This window comes from Sus scrofa, chromosome 2, assembly GCF_054392235.1.
Source record: "Sus scrofa isolate SSC_HxYL_T2T_F1_AM1 chromosome 2, Sscrofa_HxYL_maternal_Yorkshire_Landrace_v2.0, whole genome shotgun sequence".
NCBI classification, from domain to species: domain Eukaryota; kingdom Metazoa; phylum Chordata; class Mammalia; order Artiodactyla; family Suidae; genus Sus; species Sus scrofa.
In genome coordinates, this window is record NC_139384.1 from 79,294,307 (window position 1) to 79,316,619 (window position 22,313).

General features: G+C 51.9%; 1 protein-coding gene across 6 annotated transcripts in view; it reads right to left on the bottom strand.

Annotated features, from left to right (window-relative positions):
* COL5A3 (collagen type V alpha 3 chain) overlaps nt 1–20,713 on the bottom strand; it is a 41,685-nt gene extending 20,972 nt beyond the window's left edge. For 2 of the 6 annotated variants that reach the window (XM_021081436.2, XM_085009710.1), the window contains exons 1-31: nt 20,508–20,713; nt 16,514–16,672; nt 16,234–16,423; nt 15,996–16,152; nt 15,192–15,296; nt 14,762–14,914; nt 12,609–12,722; nt 12,362–12,508; nt 10,793–10,840; nt 10,679–10,720; nt 10,326–10,388; nt 9,727–9,801; nt 9,544–9,627; nt 9,323–9,379; nt 9,178–9,231; nt 8,924–8,977; nt 8,296–8,349; nt 8,160–8,213; nt 7,651–7,704; nt 7,060–7,104; nt 6,899–6,952; nt 6,672–6,716; nt 6,462–6,515; nt 6,278–6,322; nt 5,242–5,295; nt 5,098–5,142; nt 4,900–4,953; nt 3,373–3,417; nt 3,205–3,258; nt 2,952–3,059; nt 2,290–2,343 (exon numbers count right to left, since the gene is read on the bottom strand). In XM_021081436.2, the coding sequence (XP_020937095.2) occupies nt 2,290–2,343; nt 2,952–3,059; nt 3,205–3,258; nt 3,373–3,417; nt 4,900–4,953; nt 5,098–5,142; nt 5,242–5,295; nt 6,278–6,322; nt 6,462–6,515; nt 6,672–6,716; nt 6,899–6,952; nt 7,060–7,104; nt 7,651–7,704; nt 8,160–8,213; nt 8,296–8,349; nt 8,924–8,977; nt 9,178–9,231; nt 9,323–9,379; nt 9,544–9,627; nt 9,727–9,801; nt 10,326–10,388; nt 10,679–10,720; nt 10,793–10,840; nt 12,362–12,508; nt 12,609–12,722; nt 14,762–14,914; nt 15,192–15,296; nt 15,996–16,152; nt 16,234–16,423; nt 16,514–16,672; nt 20,508–20,595 (2,409 nt within the window). In that variant the 5' untranslated portion in view covers nt 20,596–20,713. 6 annotated transcript variants of the gene reach the window in all.
* Between the last annotated feature and the right edge of the window lie 1,600 nt (nt 20,714–22,313).

Below are 22,313 nucleotides of genomic sequence, written 5' to 3' on the forward strand. Positions count from 1 at the left end.
GTTGGAGGCATCCATCCTTGACCTTGGGGAAGACATTGCAGGGTCTGATATCCCCTCTCACCCCTCACTGTGTTTTCAATCCTAGATCCACCACTGGACTAGCTGTGTGGCTCTAGACAAATGGCTTAACCCCTCTGAGCATCAGACTCCTTGTTCGTAGCCTGGAAATACCAACACCCTTACCAATACCTCCCTCACAAGGTTTAGGAGAGGATTAAACGGGGTATGTATAGGAAGTACTCTGTTGTTGTTGTTGTTTAAACAAGGTACTTGGTGCATAGTATGTGCTCAAGAAATGGTAGCTGTTGTTGTTATTTATGCTGATGATTACTAGCTGCTATGGACTGAATGTTTGTGTCCTCCCCAAATTCACAGGTTGAATCCCCAACTCCTAGTGGAATGATATTTGGAGGTGAAGTCTTTGGGAAGTAAGTAGGTCGTGAGGGTGGGGCCCCCATGGATGGAATCAGTGCCCTTAAAAGAAGAAAAAAACACTAGATCTGTCTTTCTCTTCCTCTCCCCTCTCCCTCCCTCTCCATCTCTCCCTCCCTCTTCCCCTCCTTTTCCCCTCTTTCTCCCTTTCCCCCTCCCCCTCCTTTCCCCTCCCTCTTCTCCTTCCTTTCCCCCTTCCCTCTCCCCTCCACCTCCCTCTCTTCCATCCTGTCCCCTTCCACCCTCCCCTTTCCCCTCTTCCCCCTCCCTCTCTCCCTTTCCCCCTCCCTCTCTCCCTTTCCCCCTCCCTCTCTCCATTTCCCCCTCCCTCTCTCCTACCCTTTTCTTCTTCCCTCTCCCTTTCCCCTTCCCTCTCCCTTTCCCCTTCCCTCTCTCCCCCCTTTCCCCCTCCTCCACCCCATCTCCCCTCCCCCCCTCTCCCTCTCCCCATCCCCCCCTCCTTCTCCCCCACTGTGAGGACAGAGACAGAAACTGGTCATCTGCAAATCATGAAAAGAGCCCTCACCAGAACACAACCACACCAGCATGCTGATCTCAAACTTCCAGCCTCCAGAAGGAATTTCTGTTGTGTAAACCACCCAGCCTAAGGTATTTTTGTTCTAGCAACCCAAGCTAAATAAAACACTGACCTCAACTTAACTGACATATCAGGCCTCCTGTAATGTATGCATTGCATGATGTCCAAGACACACTGATCAGTCTTGGCTAGGAGACTTTGTTCTAACTCCCAATGAACTTCTGCTCTTAATTTTGGTGCCATGAGTTAATTCCTAAACCTATTTATGTCGGTTGCTCTTGCTGTTGGAGTCATGTGACCTAGTGAAAGCTTACAAAAACTGATGACATGTAGAAAGGAAGAGGAAGATATCTATAAAAATCTAAGTTGAATGAAAAAGACTGAATATAAAGCGAAGCCTCTAAAAAAAAAATTACTGTCAGATTAGGCCTGGACAAGGAAACTGTGCCAGATCAAGATGGCAAAAGTATGGAACTCCAGAAGGATTCTGCACTCAGATTTCTTCTCAGGTGTCTTTGAGTTTCTGATCCACTTTATGTAAACAAAAACTATAAATTATCAGTGATGTAATATGGGGGTGGCTCAGGCAGAGACATACATATCTTATCAATAGCCTCATCCACCAAAACACTGGCAACCAAATGTAATTTTTACATAAGTACATTTTGTTACAAGTTAAAATTAATTCAAGATATGGAAAACACAGGTTTTTTTAAATGGGTTTCCTCCTTACTGACTTTTTGTTGGAACCAACCTCAAGCATATCAAATAAGAAGGATACTACGGTTTTATTATACCCCAAACCAGCAACATTATTATAAGCAAATTGATGAGGTATACACTGCTGGTATCTCCATTTTGCAACTGAGAAAATGGGTTCAAGAGACTTGTTCAAGGTCATTTAACAGGTAAGGGGTGACCTACCCAAGGCCACTTAGTGGGTAAGGTTGGGTATTTGAGTCCAGGTTTGTCCAATGCCAAAACCTACATCCTACACTTTTTTTTTTCTTTTTTTTGGCCACCCCACAGCATATGGAGCTCCCTGGCCAAGGATCAGATTTGGCCACAGCTGTGAACTAAGCTGCAGTTGCAGCAACATCAGATCCTTAACCCACTGTGCTGGACCAGGAATCAAACCCACATCCCAGTGTTCCCAAGATGCTGCCAGTCCCATTGCACTACAGTGGAATTCCCACATCTTACACTTTTAGTGCCCATTGGGGTGGACAGCTCACACCCTCAGACCACAGCCTAGACTCCCAGATGTTAATCATACTCTGAGCCCTGCCTTTGCCCACCACCTCCCTCCAGCTTCTGACCTTAGGGCCTGGACGTCCTGGGTAACCTGGGAGACCTGGCAATCCAAGCTTGCCCTGAAGAAAGAATATGGGATAAAAGTCAGAGACTGCAACCTGGAGGTCAGCAGGAGAGGGGCAAGATGGCAAGGGCATGGTGGCAGAGGTAATAGGGTGGGATTCAGGGAAACATGGGTTCAAGTCCTAGCTCCTGCCTGCAAAGTGCACATCCTTGGGCAGTTTCTTCAACTGTTCCAAATCTCAGTTTCCTTGACTATAAAATGGGGGTAAAAATGTCTATTGCTTGTGGTGGTTATGGGGAGAAAAATAAGATAATGTGCATAAATTAATTCCTCATTAATGCTGAGCTGAGGAACTGAAGGAGCTGAGAGCCTCCTAAAGTTGGAGATAAAAGAGCAGAAGGCAGGAAGCTCCCTGGTGATCTAGAGTTAAGGATCTGACATTGTCACTGCTGTGGCTTAGGTCACTGCTCTGGTGTGGGCTCAACCCCTAGCCCAGGAACTTCTGCATGCCACAGGCATGGCAAAAAGTAAATAAATAAATAAATAAATAAAAATAAAATAAAATCAGAGAGCAGAAGGCAAAGGGCTAGGGAACACCTTGACTGCAGGATGGGAAGCTGGGGTATATGCTGGAGGGTGTGGGTATAGACTTGGTCCACTCACCTTCTCCCCAGCTGAGCCTGGGGGCCCCTCCTCACCAGCCAGCCCCTCCTGCCCCTTCAGGCCTTCAGGACCATCCTCTCCCCGAGGACCTGGGGGTCCAGGTTGCCCCTGGAATAGAAAGGAGAAGCCCTGATGTCAGTTCCTGTGTCACCCCTGCTCCCTCTAGCCCTCTGGCTTTGCCCTAGCTCACCACTTCCCTGTCTTGTCTGAGTCCCCCAAATCCACCAGATCCCTCCTCTGGAGATCATCTTACCCAATCACCTTTAGGCCCCACATCACCCTTGAAGCCTGGGAAACCATCTTCTCCCTGGGTAGGAAACAGTGCAGAGATCAGGGGTCAGGGCTTCAGGGAAGGGACACAGTCATAGCCACAGCCCCATTATTAGAGCTCCCCCAACCAAAGAATCCCCTCCCTTCTCACCTTCTCTCCTTTCTCCCCCTGGAGGCCACGGTTTCCAGAGGTACCCTGAAAAATAAAAGGCTCTCAGGACCTCCCCCCCTACCTGCTTAAGAAGGACCCCAAACCAAATCCCCTTCCCTGAAACAGTCAGGCCAGTCCCAAGAGGCTATTAGACTGGAAGGAGGGGGGGAAGGGGGGAGGGGGACAGCCCCAGAGGAAATTGTTTTTCCCCAAAGTCTGCTAGTATGGTGTGCAAGAGGCTGCCTCTCCCCCGCCCCTTCCCGCTGGCAGCCACCCAAGGTCATCTGTGTGGGGGTGTGCAGGGAAGGCCAAATTTCCGAGTAATTGATTCCCATCTCCCTGGGACACTGTGTCCACAGTTCCTTCTGGCAGGAGAAAGAGGATGAACATTCCAGGCCCGGGCCACATTCTAAAAGCAAAGGAATGTTTCTCATTGTGCTGGCTACAATGTGACTCTGTGCCTGGCAACAAGGCTAGTCTGTGCTTGGCAAAAGCGAGATGGCTCAGTGCAAGTCCAGATGCCGCTCACACCAAATTTTGGGCTTGGGCCACAAGAAAAGCTGCACTTGGCTACAATGTAACTGAGCTTAGCACCTAAAAGAAATTGTACTTGGATACAATATAACTATGTTTTGACAATAGCATGACTGTTTCTAGCCATAGGAAGATACAATGTAACCAAGCTCAGCAAATACAATGAAATTACACTTGGATACACTATAACTACATGTTTTGACAATAGCCTGACTGTTTCTAGCCACAGGGCAATTCATTGACCACAATGTAACCAAGCTTGGCTACAATCATTCTATGGCCATGGCTACCGTGTAACTAGATCCTGTAACAACATAGCCTTCAACTATATGCAAAAAACCTGGCTACAAAGGTACTCTGAGGCTGGATACCCACAGGACTTTGTGGCCAGCTACAATATAACCACCTCCTTGGCTGATAGTGTACCTGAGCTTGTCTAAAATGCAAAAATGTGAGGATCTGGCTCTTGGCTACCAGACTTTATTCTTAGACCACAGAAAATAGGTACCTGTATTTTTCTACAATGTAACTAGACTCAGCTTCCATATAGACATGAATTCCGATGTCCTTGTACTTGGTCAACAGTGAATCTCTATACAGTACAACTCTCAGCTTGTCCCAGCATTTCTGGGCTTATAGATTATGTGACTCTGGGCTTAAGCTTTAAAATATTTCTCTGCTTGACTACCATGTGCTGACCTGGACTTGGATGTGATGTACATGTTTAGAGTGAAATGGGTTAAGCCTCTAATTGTTTAACTGTTTTCCACTACAAGGTGCTACCTATGCTGTAATGCTACCCTTTGGCTGTTTAGCTTCAAAGTTGCACACACCCTACTATATGTTGTCACTCAGACCCAAACCCTACTCCCACTACACCTTTCCTAACAGTCTGATTCCTCTCAACACACATGCATTAGTTTCTGAAGGAGTTAGCTCCCCAAAGTCAATGCTGTTGCATCAACCCTTTCACAGGCCCCAAGTATCACCTACCTTCACACCCCGAGATCCAGGATAGCCTGGAGGACCTGCTGACCCTGATGGACCCTGAAATGGAGATAAGATCAGTGCCATCCCTTTCTTCTCCCCTCCATGTTCCCAGTGCCTTCCTCTCTCTCCTCATTAGCCCCTGACTCCTGATCCTACCTACCAACCCTCATCCCCAAATCAGCCCCTCTGCAGGTCACTTACCTGGGCCCCTTTCTCTCCTGTTGGACCCTCATGGCCTGGGTGACCCTGGGAGAAAACCATTGTAAGTTGTCAGAGACCTGATTTGCCATCCAAATTCCCAAGCCTCCTACCTTCTCCCTCCTTCTCCCCAAAAGCTGTTCTCACTGGAGGGCCATCAGATCCTGGGAGGCCTGGAATTCCTGGATTTCCGGGGGGACCCTGAAAAAAGATGAATAGTAGAGGGGGACAGAGGTTCTCAGAGCCTGGCATTCCACCAGGAACAGCCCTACTCAGACATATAGCTACCTCAAAGTCAGAGAAAAAGTAGATCCCACTGGCTAGGAAATCCATCCCCAGCTTTTCCAAACTTGCTGTGTGACCCTGGACAAGCCCCCTCCCCTCTCTGAGCCTCAGAAACCCTCTGCATCTGGGAGGATTGTGACGAGGGATGTGAAAATAGTGCGAGAGACATGTTGGGGTGAATGACTCCCCAGCCACACCCCTTCCTTTAGAAGCACCTCCAACCCATGGCTCCATCAGAAGAGGGATGGGCCTACATACTCAAGAGATGACCCTCTATGTCCTGCAAGCACTTGGCCCAACTAAGTCAATCAGATTCTCTTCTGAAATCCTAAGGTAAGGGACATCTTGCCTCATATACATGAGATGGATTTAGGTTAAAAAGTGTATGGGTCATAAGGATCTAGAGACTGGATAGTGATCAGATGGATTTGGTTAAAGAAACTATGCAGGCATAAGGATCTGGAGACTGAATAGTGACAAAGCAGCACAAGATTATGTAGAAATAGAAGTTGGGGATAAGGACAGACTAAGATGTGTACACAAAGAAGCCTGAGCCAGGGGAGATGGAAACAGATGTGCAGAGGAATAAAGATGACACCACAAGAACCAAAAGAAAGGAATTTCCTGGCCCACAAGTGTTGGTAATATTTTCTATGACTGACTTGTGAGGGTTCCCCTGTATCCTAACAACATCCCCTTATGATCTAGCATTAGTGGAGTTCTGTTTCTCCAAGTCAACCCTTCCCCAGCAAAGACATTTGGTTACTCTGAGCTTGTTTGAGGAATGTCATATCATTTTCCAGGGCTTACAAAAGGGACCTTGGTGGGAAGCTTTTCTTGCAGACAGAGTTGAAAGAAGAAGACGTAAGTGGGAGGGGTAGGTACAGCTGTCACTCACCTTCTCCCCGGGAATGCCAATGTGTCCCTGGGGGCCAGGGATTCCCTGGAGACATTAAAAAAAAATAGGGAGAAGGAAAGCATGAGAAAGGGGCAGTGAGTATAGAGGTTGGGGAGGCTAGGAATGTTCTATGATCTTGGCTGACCACCACCACCCCCCTATTATTGGGAAAGATAGCTCAAACCTGGGACCCAGGATTTCCTTGCTGTCCTGGGGGGCCTGGTTCTCCTGGAGGCCCCTGGGGAGAGAGTGAGGGTTCTCTGAAGCTGGGAGGGATCATGGTATTGAGGTGTCAGTGAAATTGAAGGGGAGGGGGAAGGTCATTGGAGTGGACAAGGATATGAATTGTCACGAGGTCAGAGCATCAGAAGGTATCAAGGGTCAGAACACATACCACATTTCCTTTGGCACCTGGAGCACCATCAATTCCAACTACACCCTGGGGGAGGAGAGGGTGTGAGACCAGGGCAGACACATGCACAGGAGCCTGTGTCTGAGACACTGAGAGGCACAAGTGAAAAGGTGAGAGAGCAGAGAAGCCAGGCAACAGAAAGAGACATGCAGAGGAGAGAAGGTGAGAACAGGACAAACAAGGATGCAGAGAGACAGTGACATTCTCACCGGCCGTCCCAGGGGGCCAGGGGAGCCTCTAGGGCCAATCAGTCCTCGGGGACCCTGCAAAGAAGTAGGACCCTGATTCTGGCACCTCTGCTCTGAGAACTTGTGAGTCCTGATTCCCGCCCCTGTGCCAGATAAGAGGTCCAGGGACCCCTGCTACTCACCGGCTCCCCAGCCTGGCCAGTGGGCCCTGGAGGTCCCTCTGCTCCCTGTGGGAAAACATCATCACTTGGGGAGGTGGGAGGTACAACCCTTGGAGACTCACTTTCCTTCATATAGGCAGCCCCTTCTAGGAGATCCCAGAGTCAGAGTGTGTGGCATGATCCCAGCTGAGAGAGCATATGTGATTCAGTTCAGGCCCCTGACCCCAATCCTGCAACTGCAATCCTGGGTCTCACCTCTTAACTTCAGTACTAATCTCTGACTCTCAATTGGTTTTGTTTATTCATTGGTTGGTTTTGTTTTGTTTTTTGTGTTGTGTTGTGTTGTTTTTCAGCTGCACCTGAGGCATATGAAATATCCCAAGCCAGGGATGGAATCTGACCTAAGCCCCAGCTGTGGCATCACTGGGTCCTTTAACCCACTGTGCCATGGCAGGAATTCCTCAGTTTGTCTTTTTGAGCCCCACAGGTGCCTCCTGACTCTCCAGTACAGACCCTCACCCCTCTCCCAGCCTCCTGAATACTCTTCTCCTCTCTGACTCTCACTCTGATTTCCAGCTTCCAAGCCACCCCATAGCTCCCTTCCAAACTTACCTTCTCACCATCCTCTCCTGGGGGCCCAGGTTGCCCCACGTGACCAAAGTCACCCTGGAGTGAGGAACAGAGGGCAGTTCAGAGTCAAAGGTGAGGATGGATGGAGTTCCAATTGTGGCTCAGAGGAAACAGATCTGACTAGTACCCATGAGGACTCAGGTTCAATCCCTGGCCTCACTCAGTGGGTTAAGGACCCAGCATTGCCGTGAACTGTGGTGTAGGTCACAGATGCAGCTCAGATCCTGAGTTGCTGTGGCTGTGGCATAGGCAAGTGGCTATAGCTCCAATTAGATCTCTAGCCTGGGAACTTCCATATGCCTTGAGTGCAGCCCTAAAAAGAAAAGAAAAGAAAGAAAGGTGGGATGGAAACAGGTCCCCCAGGAAAGATGACGGGGCATGAGGAGTGAGAACCCAGACACAGGGATCGTGGCTCTGATATTGGGGGTGGGGAGGGTGTCAAGAATATTGGGAGGGGGCTTGGATGTGGGGGAGGGGCCTCACACACTCACCCTTTGGCCCTTCTCACCAGGCAGCCCCGGCAGGCCATCAAAGCCCCGATCACCCTGCACAAAGAGACACCAGCTGAGCCTTGAGTCCTACACCCTGACAGTCCCTCCAAGTCCCAGTCCTGGCCCCATCACCTACCTTAGGTCCTGTGTCTCCTGGGAGGCCTCGAGCCCCATCTGCTCCAGGGCGGCCCTATGTGGGAGGTGACATCATCAAGACATCTAACACCATGTGTCAAGCAGCTTCCTAATGCAGTGTCCTGTGCTGGCAATTTTCTGTGTACCAATTCAGCCTCCCACATATATCTCAAGCCCAACCATTATTCTTTATCCCTAGTGCCCTTTCTCTAGTCCAGGTTACCAGCATCACAAAAATTAAGCATCCTCATTTTCAGTCGCCATTAATTGCCCTGCAGTATGTACCTCATGGCACTTAAAACTATCTGGATTTATCCAGTTTATCATTCCTCCAAGGTGCCAGTCTTCTTTTGCATGTACTGATGCATCTTCTTGGAATGCCCTTCCTCTCCTTTTTCCCTGCTTGTACCTCAGATCAAAGTCCAAGCATCATTCCTCCACAAGTCCTTCCTGACTCTGTGACCTGGCCAGATTCCTTCATCATACCCTCAGTGGACTGTCTGTCATTCCCTGCCTTCAATGTTCTTATCCCACCAATGACACCAGCATCCTGGGAGCACAAAGCTGAGGCTTTTGTTGGGCATTGAGAGAGGGATAAGGGATGACCTGAGGACCTAGGAGTCACTTACCATTTTTCCCTCTCGGCCAGGGGGCCCAAGAGGTCCCTGAAGGCCTCGGGGACCCTGGAAGAGAAAGAAAATGAGGATGAAAAAAAGGGAAAACAAGAAGGAAGAACTTATTTTAAATCATTCCCTAGGAAAGGCAATCATTGCAAAGTATTTCTAGCCCCTTTGTCATTTTCCCTAACAAACACATCACCCTGTAGCCCTGGGAGAGAACCCTTCCCATCCAGTTCTGTCCCCACCCCCACCCCCAATCTCACCTGTGGCCCCATTTCTCCCATCTCTCCTTTCAGACCTGGATACCCAGGGAGACCCTTGGAGGAAGAAAGATAGGGTGATGCACTTAGAGGGAGTTTGCCCCTCTCCATGATGTATCCCCCTCTTCCATGCAGCCTCCTTACTCACCATGGGGCCTGGGCGTCCAGTGAGCCCCACGGGGCCAGGGGGGCCTTTCATAGAGAGCTGAAGAGACAGAGGGGGAACAGAGACTCAGTTCTCCACCAAGACCCCCAACACCCTCACAAAGGCATCTTCAGGAGATAAAGATCCACCTGTCTCCTGACTATTCATGATCTCCCACCACCGTTTTTCTCTCAATGACAGAGTCCCAATTATCCTCCACTCACCTGAGCCTGTTGCAGTATGGCTTGAGCCTGGGCCTGTTGGAAGGAGACTGGGGGTCCTTTGAGGGAGCCTCCTGCAAGCTGGAACTAGGAGGCAATTAGTAGTGAGGGGAGCCTCCGAGAAAGGCCCCCATCTTTGGTGAGAACTCTACTCCCCAAGGCCATACCACTCTATCTCTTTCTTACCGGCATCATGATCACTGTGCCTGGGAGACCCCGGATTCCATCAATGCCAGGGATTCCTGGGAGTCCAGCAGGGCCCTGAGAAAGGACAGAGACAGAGAAGAATGGAGGTAGAGAGACGGAGGGAAGAATGGAGGCAGGAGAGGACAGAGAGAAAGAGAGATGAGAGATAGAGTTGGAGGGGAGAGAGATAGAAGTAAAGGCAGAGAAATGGAAGGAGGAAGGCAGAGAGAGACAGAGAGAGGGAAGAGACACAGAGAAGGATAGAAGTAAGGAGAGAGAGAGAGAGCAGAGACAGAGGGCAAGAGAAAGAGAAATGGAGAGAGAGTCATAAAAAGTAGAAGAGACAGATGACAAAAGAAAGATAAGGAAATAGATACAGAGATATAGGGAGAAAGAGATGAAAGACACTCAGGGATAGAGACAGGATAAAAGCAGAGAATAGTCCCCAGAGACAGAGAGGAGCCAGAGGGATCATTCACAGAGGGGAGAAGGATGAGCAGGAGGGGTCAGACCCCAGTCCCAGTCATGCTCCCAACTTCAGCTCCACAGCCCGGAACCTTCCTCCTCCAGAAGGTTACACCCCAGAGGGAGGGTCTTACCGGTGGGCCAGGGTCCCCAGGGAATCCTGGGGGACCAGGAGGGCCCGAAGGACCGACTATCCCCTGTTGGAGACAGAGGAACGAGATCATGAGAAGCGCAAAGTCTGAGCTAAGCTGACTTCCGACCCATCACTGATCCTTACCCCAGGCTGAACTTCTTACCCCAGTACTACACTGGCCCACATGAACTCCCAACTTCACACCCCAGCCTCCATTTTTACTTGCCTTTTGAGCCTCAACTATCCAATAGTCTTTGAATGATCTGGCAGCATTAACACCAACTCCACCCCAGGGGATCAAATACCCCAATTGGAAGTAAAAGACAAGAAGGGAGGAAGGCAGCCATGACTTACTCGAGGTCCTGTGGCTCCTGGAGGTCCCTCAAAGTGCTGTCCCTGGGGGAGAAATGAATGTGACTCCCATTCCAGCCCAGACCCTTCCACCACCTCCAGCCCCAGGCCCCTTACCTCTTCAATCACAGCTGGTTCTCCTTTTTCTCCCTTCTCCCCAGCCCCCTGGGGCAGTGAGTGGAAAGAAAAGAGGCATGAATCCTGGAACTCAGACACAGAACTCTCGGCTCCCTGACCCTCCACCCACCCACCCCCACCCCCCAACACACACAGGTGTGTGCATGCACATAATCCAAGTCCACCCTCTGAGCTGCCTTTGCTGTCCTTTCTTCAATCAATACATCTTCAGCAGCTCAGCCTCCAATTTCAAGCTGGCCACACCATGGCAAAGCATAGATCATGAACTCTGGCACTTGCTGTAGGGCCTTAATCTTGCAGCTGCCCCTTACTAGCTGAGTGATGTTAGGAAACTTATCCAACTCCCATGGCCTCACCTGCAAAGTCCATGGGTGAATGACAATGGTATATATCCCACAGGAGTATGAAGATGTTAAAACAATGCTTAGCACATAATAGGCACCCAGGGGTAAGTTGGTTCAGATTACTTGCCTCTTCCCCTGTTCAACACCAAGGCTAAAGCCTGGGCACCTTCTCTGCATTATTTTCCTGGGTAATCTCATCCAATCCCTTGACAAAAGATAGCACCTCTCTGTTGATGAGTTTCAAGTTTTTATCTCCAATCGAGAGATAGAGATGGACTCCAGAATTTTCTGACCAGTCACCCACGTTGACAACCAGACAGGGGTTGCCAATTTAGCGTATCCAAAATGAGACCCTTGACTCACTCCACTTGCTTCTCCTTATTCAATGGTGCCACCGTGCATCAACCCAGCCATCCTTACATCCTTTTCCACCACCAGCAACAAGAGAAAAATGGGGCATGGCCCAAATCTGTCCACTTTTCTCTGTCCCCACAGTCACCACCACCACCATCACCCTCATCCAGGTCATCACTCTCTTCTGCATAGACTGCTAGTTTCCCTGCCGCCCCTCTGGCTCCCCCTACAGTCCATATTGTTGTTCAGCAGCCAGAAAGAGCTTTTAAACCTCCCAAGTAAGATGGTGTTCCCTATCAAGTGGTTTTTCAACATGCTTAGATGAAAAGCCAAATGAGTCACCCTACCCACAGAGCCATTCATTAACACAATGCCTGTCACATTAGCACTATATCGGTAGATAAATATTTGTCAGCTACACTGGGATGGTGGGAAGGCATTTTAGGCGAGATAAAAAGAAAGCAAAAAAGGAGTTTTCAATGTGGTGCCACAGGATCAGTGGCATCTTGGGAGCACTGGGATATAGGATTTATCCCTGGCCCTGAGCAGTGGGTTAAGGATCCGGCCATTGCCACAGCTGTAGCTTGGATCTGATCCCTGGCCTGGGAGCTCCATATGTGTCCAGGTGGCAAAGAAAGAAAGAAAGAAAGAAAGAAAGAAAGAAAGAAAGAAAGAAAGAAAGAAAGAAAGAAAGAAAGAAAGAAAGAAAGAAAGAAAGAAGGAAGGAAGGAAGGAAGGAAGGAAGGAAGGAAGGAAGGAAGGAAGGAAGGAAGGAAGGAAGGAAGATGGCCATGCCTGGCCCTAGGCAGGAGTCCCTTCCCCTACACTTAACCCAGCCACGTAGACTCACAGAAAAGATCTGAAACTGAGTGCTCCATGACTGTTCTGCTGCCCGGAAGCTGGGGCCCATGGTGGATTCACCTTCTTCTTCATCTTCATTGTCTAACTCGGTTGCCAGGGTCCCCAGTTCAATTCCATTGTCTGGGTCCAGGCCCTCCTGAGGACATTGGAACAGACCAAAGTTTGCCCTGATTGCCTCATTGCCACCACCACTGCCCCAAGACCCTCCCTTCCAGCCACATCCACTTCCCACCAACCTCTAGGATGGTGACGTTGCTGCCAATGGCTACAGTAGTGGTGATGACCAAAGAGGTGGGAGTTGGAGGCAGAGTTGGGGCTCGTGTCTCTGTCTTGGGGATGTCAGTGGAGGTCTGGAGGAAGGACAGAGAGAGTATCAGGTCTGGGGTCAGAACAATCAAGATGAAAGGGAAGCAGAGTTCCTGTTGTGGCTCAGCAGGTTAAGAACCTGACTGGTCTCCATGAGGTTGTTGATTTGATCCTGGGCCCGACTCAGTGGGTTAAAGATCCAGCATTGCCACAAGCTGTGGTGTGGGTTGTAGATGTGGCCCAGATCTGGTGTGGCTATAGCTGTGGCATAGGCCAGTGGCTATGGCTTTAATTTTACCCCTAGCCTGGGAACTTCCATATGCCACAGGCAAGGCCCTAAAAAGAAAAAAAGAAGTAAATAAAAATAGCTCTGATTAAAAAGAGAGAGCAACAAAAGGGAAGCAAAGGAGGAGACAGGCTCTGCCTCCGAGAGCACCCAGGCTAGGGAGGGGACAGAGGATTCTGCAAAAAACATCTGAGAGGTATAGAGCAGGAGACTGGTGGAAGCCAAGATGTGCTGGCTAGATGAGAACAGCCAGCAGGGGGCACCCTTGTGTGTGGAGAAGGGTCAAGGCTGGGCAGGTCTGTGAGGCCTGGAAGGCAGAGCAGGCCTGGCTCCAAAGGCCAGTGGTCAGGGTCAATGTCCAGCACTTAGGGCCAGACTCCCGGAAGCCTATCCCATATGTCCATTCCCAAGGCAGAGTTCAGTGGTCAGCCAGCCAGGCCACAGTCAGAGAGGCAGTGGGAGCTCCTCCTGGCCTGGACAGCTGCGGAGGAACTGGGTCAAGGGTGCAAAGCAGATGGTGGGGTCTGGGGCTAAGGAAGGGGCTGAAGGAAAGTAATGAAAGTGTCCATGTTCTAAACTGAACTGATAATCCCTTTCTCCCCAATAATGTTGAGAGCAGATATCATACAACCAGTGACCTGCAAACCAAGGACCCCAAGCAGTGGATCACACCAGGGACACCTACCCAGTGACCCCAACTAACGATCAACATCAATCGCCCTCCAGTATTCCTACAATTAGTGACTCATTAGCAATCTTCCAATTAATGACCCATGACCAATGATCCTCATTAAGGAACCTAACTAGTAACTCACACACACCCACAAATAACCTACATCATTGGCCTCCCACCAGATATTCCTGTAACCAGTGACCCATCAGTGGTCCCCCAATTAATGACCCCACAATGACATCAATCTCTTATACTTCTATCCAGTGACCTCCCCAACCAATGATTCCCCCCATTAAGTACTAACTAGCTACCCCCAACTAATACAGCCTACCAGTGACCCCTAACCAAAGGGTCCTCCTAACCAGTGATCCTTCAACAGCGAATACCCACAAGTGTGCTCAGTGAGTGCCCCCCAACCAATGACCCCCAGACAGTAATTCCACTCACCAATGACCCACCAACAACTCCCCCCCCCCGCAAAAAAAAAAAACAACTTCTCCACTAATTACCCTGTAGGGCTCACAAACTATCTCATCCATGACCCCCTAAAAGTCACTCCCTCAACTAGTGACTGTGCTTGGTGATTATTATTGCCTATTATTAGTGCCTTCTAATCAAGTCCCCCACTAATGACTTCCACAACTAGTGATCCTCGGCAATCCCACCCCCATTAAGCCTAAACTAGTGACACCAATAACACCAACATGGTCTCCCGTTAAGAATCACCCAAACATCAATATCCCACCTACAGTGACTCTCCCAACTAGCAATCTCTATCAAGAAAGCCAAATGAATAACCCTCACCCATGACCCCAACCAGTCAACCCCAAACAATGATACACTAACCCATACGATGGGTTAGTCAACCCAGCTAATGAATGCCCTCAAACAGTGGCCTTCATCAGGGACCCCCTAATAATAAGGTATTCATCTGGGTGTGCCCCTTCCCACCAGTTGGGATCACAGAACTCGAGGTTGGGGGGAGAATATGAGAGAGCTCCTTAGATAGGAACAGGCCCCCTTCCCCAGCAGTGATTCAGGGATTGGAAACTAGAGGCACCAGAGATCAGAGATCAGAAGCAGGGCAGTCAAAGAGCAGAAGCAAGAGGTCACAGACCTCTTACCTGGTTCTCCAGGGAGACAGGAGGTGGACTCAGTGCCAAAGTTTCCTTGTTCTTCTTCTTCCTGCCCTTCCCCTTACGACCTCGCCCTTTTTTCTTCCCTTTTCCCTTCCCCTTCCGCCGGGGGGGAGGGGACTCCGGCTCCCCCTGGGGTACCTGGAAATAGGACTCCTATCAGGTCCAGAGTCCATGAGTGGAGGCCCCATCACTCAGATCACCTGGGGTCATGCCAGCACATGGTCCACTGGTCCTATGTTTTAAAGTCAGGGCTCACTCAGCCCTGTGACCTGAGGTCAAGCTCACTCATGCCTAGGAAGAGTTTAAGGGCCAGGGGCCACTCAGCCCTGTGGACAGGGCTCAGAATTCACCCATTTCTGAGACCTGGAGCCAGGGAGGACTCTGCCAGGGACCTCAGGACAAGCCCTTCACTCACCCCTGTGGGTTTAGGATCCAGGTCATTACAGCCAGGAAGATACTGCTCACAAGCCTGGAAGGCTGCCTGAGGATCTGTGCTTATCAGCAGCTCCTGAATATCCCCCTAGGGAGAGAGCAGGGGTCAGGGAAGGGGTCCACAGGCTGACTCCAACCCCCATTCCAAGCATCAAGGTCTGATATTTTTCCACCCAAAGCACCCTAAGCATCAGGAGGGTCTAGCCCCATCACAGCCCCAGAAATCCACCTGCCCTTGAAAACTAAGAAGATTCAGTTGGGATCACATCAAACCATAACAACAAGCCACATCCCACAATAGCTGTCCCATCAGAGGCACATTTGTTCCTCGCTCTCAGGCACAGGGTGACACCTACCATATGCCAGGTGCCCTTCAGGGGACTGGGGAGAAGAAGGGGAACAAGACGATAAGGCCCCTGGACTGCTATGACACACACAACCATCACCACATTGAAAACACATCTGTCACAGAACCACACAACATTGTGCCTTGCAGGCATCACACACAGGTCACAAGACCCAGCGCAGTCCCACATCAGAACCTCATCCTTCCACCACAAGCCAAGTGTGCACAATCACATACTACGGATTCGTGGATTTACCATCTCACAGTCACACCCCACAATGGCGCACAGTGATGTGTGCATGGCCCTCCCTTCGCTCACTTCCTGATGTGAGGTTGGAAGCATCAGATTGAGGTGCCAACCAATCTCTTCTCCATATTCAGGCTGTGGACAAATCTCACTCCCGCCCTCTGCCTCAGTTTCCCTGAATGCTGAAGTGCTACCTCAAAAGTCTCCTCCTCGAGGTCCTGGGTCCCCAGGACAGTGAGTCCAGCTGTGCTGATGAATCGAGGTCCCTGGACCAACACGGGGGACTGAGGTTCACAGTCAGCCACCAGGGTTGCAGTTCTGCCATTCACACTGACTGCCACACGGTGCCACCTGCAAGAGGACACCCTCAGTAAAGGGTGCTTCTCATCCCCTCTCTCCCGATATTCATCCCCACCCCACCCCCATATTCACCTGCCATCTGTGAGGTTGATTTGCTGGGGAAGAGGGCTGAAGGAGTCACCAAGGAGAGCCAGGGCCGGCCCCAATGCCAGGCCCAGCTGCCGGACCCCACCCTCATCGTAGATGGAGAGAAGCACAGACTGGTTGGCTGTCTGGCCCCGCAGGGTGATCAGCACAGAGAAGTTCTCAGGAAATTGCCCATCTGGGAGAGCAGAGGGAAAAGGGGCGACTCATGGTCTGACTATGACCCAGGCTCCCAGGATGACCCACAGCCCGTCTCACCCAGACTCACCTTGAAAGAGCTCCCATGTGGGGACACCGAGCGTGCTGGCCTTGCCCACCTTGAATGCCCAGTCACCATCAGGAACTCTTTGGGGACAGAGACCGGGCCCCTCGGGGATCCCAGCCTGGCCCCCCCGAATGCCCAGAGCCTTTAGCACATCCACAGAGTCTGCTGGAAAAAGAAACAGGCAGGGGGACTGTTAGAACCAGCCCAGAACTCTGTGCTCGTGGCTCGGGTTTGGGGGACTCCCCCTGCCCACCTATGTTTGTGGGTCAGGGAGAAGGAGCAGGTCTGGGACCCACACCCCCCTCACCACTCCACAGCTGTTCTGGTCTCATCAGCCTGTTGACTCCTGTTTTTTTTGTTTTGTTTTGTTTTGTTTTCCCCTTGGTTTTTGGTGAGAAAAAAAAAAAAAAAAAAAAGCTGACCTAGTTCTGGGATGAATCAAAGCTTCCTGGCCCCAGCCCCAGAGCCAGACTGTCCCCCTCTCCAAAATCCCCCACACCAGCCCCCTGGGGCTGCTTCCCAGGCTCAAAGCCCCCTTGCCAGGGGAAACCCACATAAAGAGGAGGGGCTCCTTGTGTGTGTTCTCCCCACCCCTTCCCCTGGGCTCTCCTCCCTCAGCTCTCCTCCCTCTGACCACCATCACCCATGACCTCCTCCCTCTGACCTCCATCACCCATGACCTCCTCCCTCTGACCTCCATCTCCCATGACCTCCTCCCTCTGACCTCCATCACCCATGACCTTCTCCCTCTGACCTCTACCTCTCCAACTTCTTCCTTCTGACCACCTCCCTCCGACAAGCATCACCCATGACCTCCTCCCTCTGACCACTCTTTTTCTGATTCCCACTGACTCCTTCACACCCTCTGACCTTCCTCTGCCTGACCCTGTCCATCTCCCTTTGCCTATTCCAGTCTCCTCCATCTGATTTTGACCTCTTTGTTTTATCACCCTCCCTGAACTTCTCCTCTAACTACCTCTCTCTGATAACCTCCTGACCTCTTCCTTCTGACCCTCTCCCTCTCATCCCAGCAACGGAAGGAACTGGTCCAATCAGATCCTAATCCAGACTGTCCTGCCAACTATACACTGTGTAGCCTGGCCAGGGCTAAGTGAAACCACATGGCTTGGGCAAGTGTGGGCGGGGTCTTCTCCTCGGCCCAAAGCCCCTGCCTGATTTCCCCTCCCCCCAGTAGACTGTCCCACTGACCCCCTGACCCAGCCTCTTGGCAGGAGCCAGATTCTGCTGAATCTGCCATGACCTCACCCTGGGGGCGGCTCTGCTGACCTCACCAGTGGGAGCCAGGGTTGGGGGCCAGACTTGGGGGAGATAGGGTCTTGGATGAGGGCCCCCAGGAGCTCCTCCTGGGTCAGAGCCTTCATTCTCCAGGCTCTACAGAGCCTTGTTCCATCCTCTCTCTTGTCCCCAATCTCCTTCTGCTCCTTTTTTTCTTCTCTCCCCCTCCCTGCCTTCTCTTTGTCCCACTTTCTGAGTCCAACTCTGAATCAGTCTCTCTTTCTCTCGCTCCCTCTCTCTCTTACTTCCTAGCTCTGTGTCTGCCTCTTGGTACTTCCATGGCTCTCACATATGTCTCTCTCTGCATGACTCTATCTCTGTGCCTCTCTCTATTTATCTCTGTGTGTGGATTACTCTCCCCAATGCTCTCTCTCTCCATCCGCACCCACCCCCCCAACCCTGCCGCCTCCACCAGTCCCATCTCTAATTGCCTGTTTTGTGGCTGGGCTGTCATTAAGAGGTATTTGGGTTACAGCCCCCTGGGGCTAAGATCTGGACTCCCAGGCTCTGCTGACCACAAGGGTCACTCCCCTGTGGAATGATCATTCCAGCTGCCCCTTCTCCAGGCTGGGGCCCAGGGCAGGGCTGAGATCCATGATTCCACCCAGTGTGTCTCTCAGGCTCTCCTTTCACCCAGACTCCAGTTCCTGTGCAGTGGGAAGGGGTCTCCCCTCAACCAACTGCTCATTCACAATTCAAAATTCTTTCCCAGCATCTAACCCAAGTCTCCTGCTTCAATCAGTGTTCCTTCTGTAATGACCTTTCAGAAACTAACTGCCCTTTCTTTTCATGGCTGGCTTTGTGACAAGGAGACACACAAGAGGCATTGAGTCTTGCCTGCAGGGCCAGGGGGTGGTGGGGTCTCTCATATATCTAGCTTGCCCTTCCCCCTGTAGGCTCCCCCCTGTGCTGATCGGGACCCCAGGGAGATGTGGGGTGGGGTCTAGGTTGTAGAGGGAGGCAGGCTGGGACCTCATCAGATGTATAAGAGAGCTTAGGCACGAGTGTCTGTGCAAATGAGTATATGTGCTACACATTTGTGTATATGCATGCAAGCACATGTGTGACTTCACATGGACAAGAGACTAGCGGAGCATGTGTTTTGGGATGTGCTGAGGTGTGCAAGTATTTGGCCTATGATGACGAGATGAGGTGCAGTTCTTTGACTTGTCCTGGGGTCCTGGCAGTGAGTTGGAAGTTCTGCAGGTGAGGTGGGGAAGTCTGTGATTGTAATCACTCCGACTAGAGATGGAGGAGTGTGATTATACTTGAGAGTGTGGCCAAGTCAGCGAGTGGGTGACTGCTTGAGAATGTTGACTGTGTTGTAGGGATGCCAGTGGAAGCATGTGTGAGTGTTTGAAAGCGTAGGAGGGTGGCAAAAGCTGTGACCGAGTAGCGGGTGGCTGCTGGCATTGCCTCAGCGTGGGCACCAGGTGTTTAACATCCCTGATGTCCCAAGGGCCTTATATTCCAAACCGATGCCTGAGATTGCACGACCATATGGATGTGTCAGCGTGGGAATGGGGCATAGGCCAATGTGGGATTATCTGCGTGAGCAGGCACCTCTCTGGACTACAGAGGAAGTAAGAAAGTGGGGGCGGGGGGAGTCTGAGGGGGGGATCTGAGTTCATTTTAGGGAAGGATTACCGGAAGGGCCTGACCTGGAGTATCTCAGACCAGGGAAGCCCCTCAATCACCTCTTGAAGGATCACGACCTTCCCGAACCCCGGGGCGCCCCCGACCCAGAACCCTGCGGGGCGGGGCGCGGCATCCAGCCAGATGCTCACAGCTGGGTATGCGTCAGCGCTGACTCACACGTCCGGCGGCCCCCGGGACCCCTAGGGGGGCCCCTGAGAAATTCCTCGGGAAAAATACCCTGAGGCTCGCTCAGCTTGGGGGAGCAACTTCCGCTGGCCACCCCCCACCCCGCCCGCGCTCCGCCCCGCCCCGCCCTGCGCCCCGCCCCGCCTCGCCCCTCACCAAGGCCCTCCCGAGGCCCTGTCCATGGTGCTGATCCCTACTCAGGGGAGCTCGGGGTGGGGGGAAGGGGCAAGAGTCGGGGGCAGAAGAAGAAGAGGGAGAGTAGGATGAAGCCATTTGGAGAAATGTAAAGGGAGCTTTGAATTCCAGATCGAGCCCTTCCTCTAATAGTCCCTACTCACCTCCACCCTCAAAATCACCCTCAGGGGCAATTATTTACCCCCCAGATCACAAGCACAGCCCTCACAGGGCCACCCAGAGACACACAATCACACCCATAACACACACAGGTTATTCTCAAATAACCGCACACAGACACACACTTGCATATCCACAACTCAGTCACAGACTCGCCCGGGGATCATCACATCACCCATATCCAATCTTTGTCAACCCCGACCTGGAGCACACACACAATTTCACTCCAAATGGCAGCATGCACATTTCTACACACACACACACACACACACACACACACACACACACACACTTACAAATTGCATTCACTCCCACTGATCCACCAGAAAACAGGGTCACATGTTTCCCCGCCCCTGCCAGCTGTCACATCCACAAACGGCTTAATGCCGGACACTCGCGTCCCAACACTGCACTGTAGCCACGCGCAACGTGCACGCCCTTCATGCACGCCCGGACACCACGCAGTCTTTCGGGATCTCGCTGCATCCTGCCCTCTGGGTCCAGTATCTCCCACCCAGCTCACCGGCCTGCGTCTGGGGCAGAAGCTGCAGGGAAATCAGGAGCAGGCAAAGGCCGGCCCGCGGCTGGCCCAAGCCCCGGCGACTCCCCATCCCAGAGCGGCCCACACTCAAGGCGGGGGCCCAGTGGGGGTGGCTGCGAGGCGCGGCGACTCCACGGGCTTGGTACACTCTCGCGGCGGTCGGCTCCAGTCGGGATCCGCAGGAGACTGCCCGAGACCCCGCCCTGGCCTCGCCCTGTGCTCCAGCGCCCGGCCAGGCGGAGCTCGCTGGAGGGGGGGGAACGGGGGGGGGGTAGCTGACAGCTGGTCGGGGGAGTTGGGAAAGTTTGTGCAGAGATCTGATTGGCCAGCTAAGGGTGGAGTCCTGGGCCGGGAGCCGGGCCCTTCTTGCCCCACCCCACGGTGGAGGAGGAGGGTCACTCCCACCCAGCCTTAGAATTCCGGGTCCCAGCCTTACCCTAAACACTTTCCTTCTAAAAGGCCCCCTCAAAGGAGATCTTAGTCTCATTCAAACCTTCAGCCTTCATCCAGGTCCTGGAATTAGGCTCTGCGGCTTTATACCAGATCGTTTCTGTCTCAGCCAGGCCCCCAAATACACTTCCAGCTTGACACCAACTTCTCACCCACCTGCCTGGCCCCACAAAAAAGATACCAGCCCCACCCCATACCTTCCCCCTAAATAAGGGATCCTCAACCCACTTCAAACTTCACCCCAGATTCCAAAATATGTCCCCAGCCTCAGCCCCAGATCATGTCTCTCCATTCAAATCCCAGAATTGGATGTCCTAGCTGCCCCCGCCAAAACCCTTAGCACAGATTTCAAAATACAGTTCTCAATTCCCCCCCCCCCAAATGCTTAATCTTCACATAAGGGCTCCCACCTCCTTCCCCGGGCCCTCCTCTCCCTGACTCAGCCCCCCAAATGGATGCTCCAGCCCCAATCCCAAATATTCACACATCCCCACTAAATCAGGGAGTCTGGCCCTAACTGAGAACAGGGCATTGCCACAGGGAGGGGAGGATCCCTGCCATTTCTGGGGTGAAGTAGGCTCCCCACCCTATGGAACTCCCTAGTGTGAGGAGGCCCCCAGGGGGTCAGGTCAGGTGGAGCTGTCTGCACACCTGAGCAAGCGCAGACATGCAGGATCTGAGGGAGCTTCAGCACGGAGGCACCCAAGGGGTGTGTCCTAGGCCCTGAACCTCCCCACCAAGGGGAAGAGGAAGAAACAGGCAGTGCCTCCCTTCCAGCCTCTGGCTCAAACAAAGAGTCTCTGTGTCCCTTAGGAAGAGGGATGGGGCCCCATCTGGCCTGAGGGGGAGATGGGGGCCCTGGGTGGGGGAGGAACAGGACTCTCCCCCAGGCTGCTGCTCCTCCCTCTCCAGGGACTTCAGAGGCTGTCTTCTTTAGCTAAAAGACTCCCAAAGTTCCTACTCTGCCCTGCTTTGTTGGGAAGTTCTTCCTATAGTCTAACCCCATCTTCTGATATGTCTACACTCATTCTCTCTTTGAAAGGAAACTTCTGGGACCACACTCTGGGTCACCCCTCTCCAATCAGAGATTCTTTGCCCAGGTAAAGACAGCAAGAGAACACCCCCGCTTATGCCCCACATGCCCTGAAACTCCCTCAGCCCTGAATATTTTACAATCACCATCACAAAGTCCCCAGTTATGAGTATGGCAGTGAGGAGAGGACATTTTTTGACAGATAAAAGGAAGGGACCAGGAGTTCCCGCTGTGGCACAATGGGATCAGCAGCATCTTGGGAGCACTGGACGCTGGTTCAATCCCCAGCCTGGCACAGGGCACAG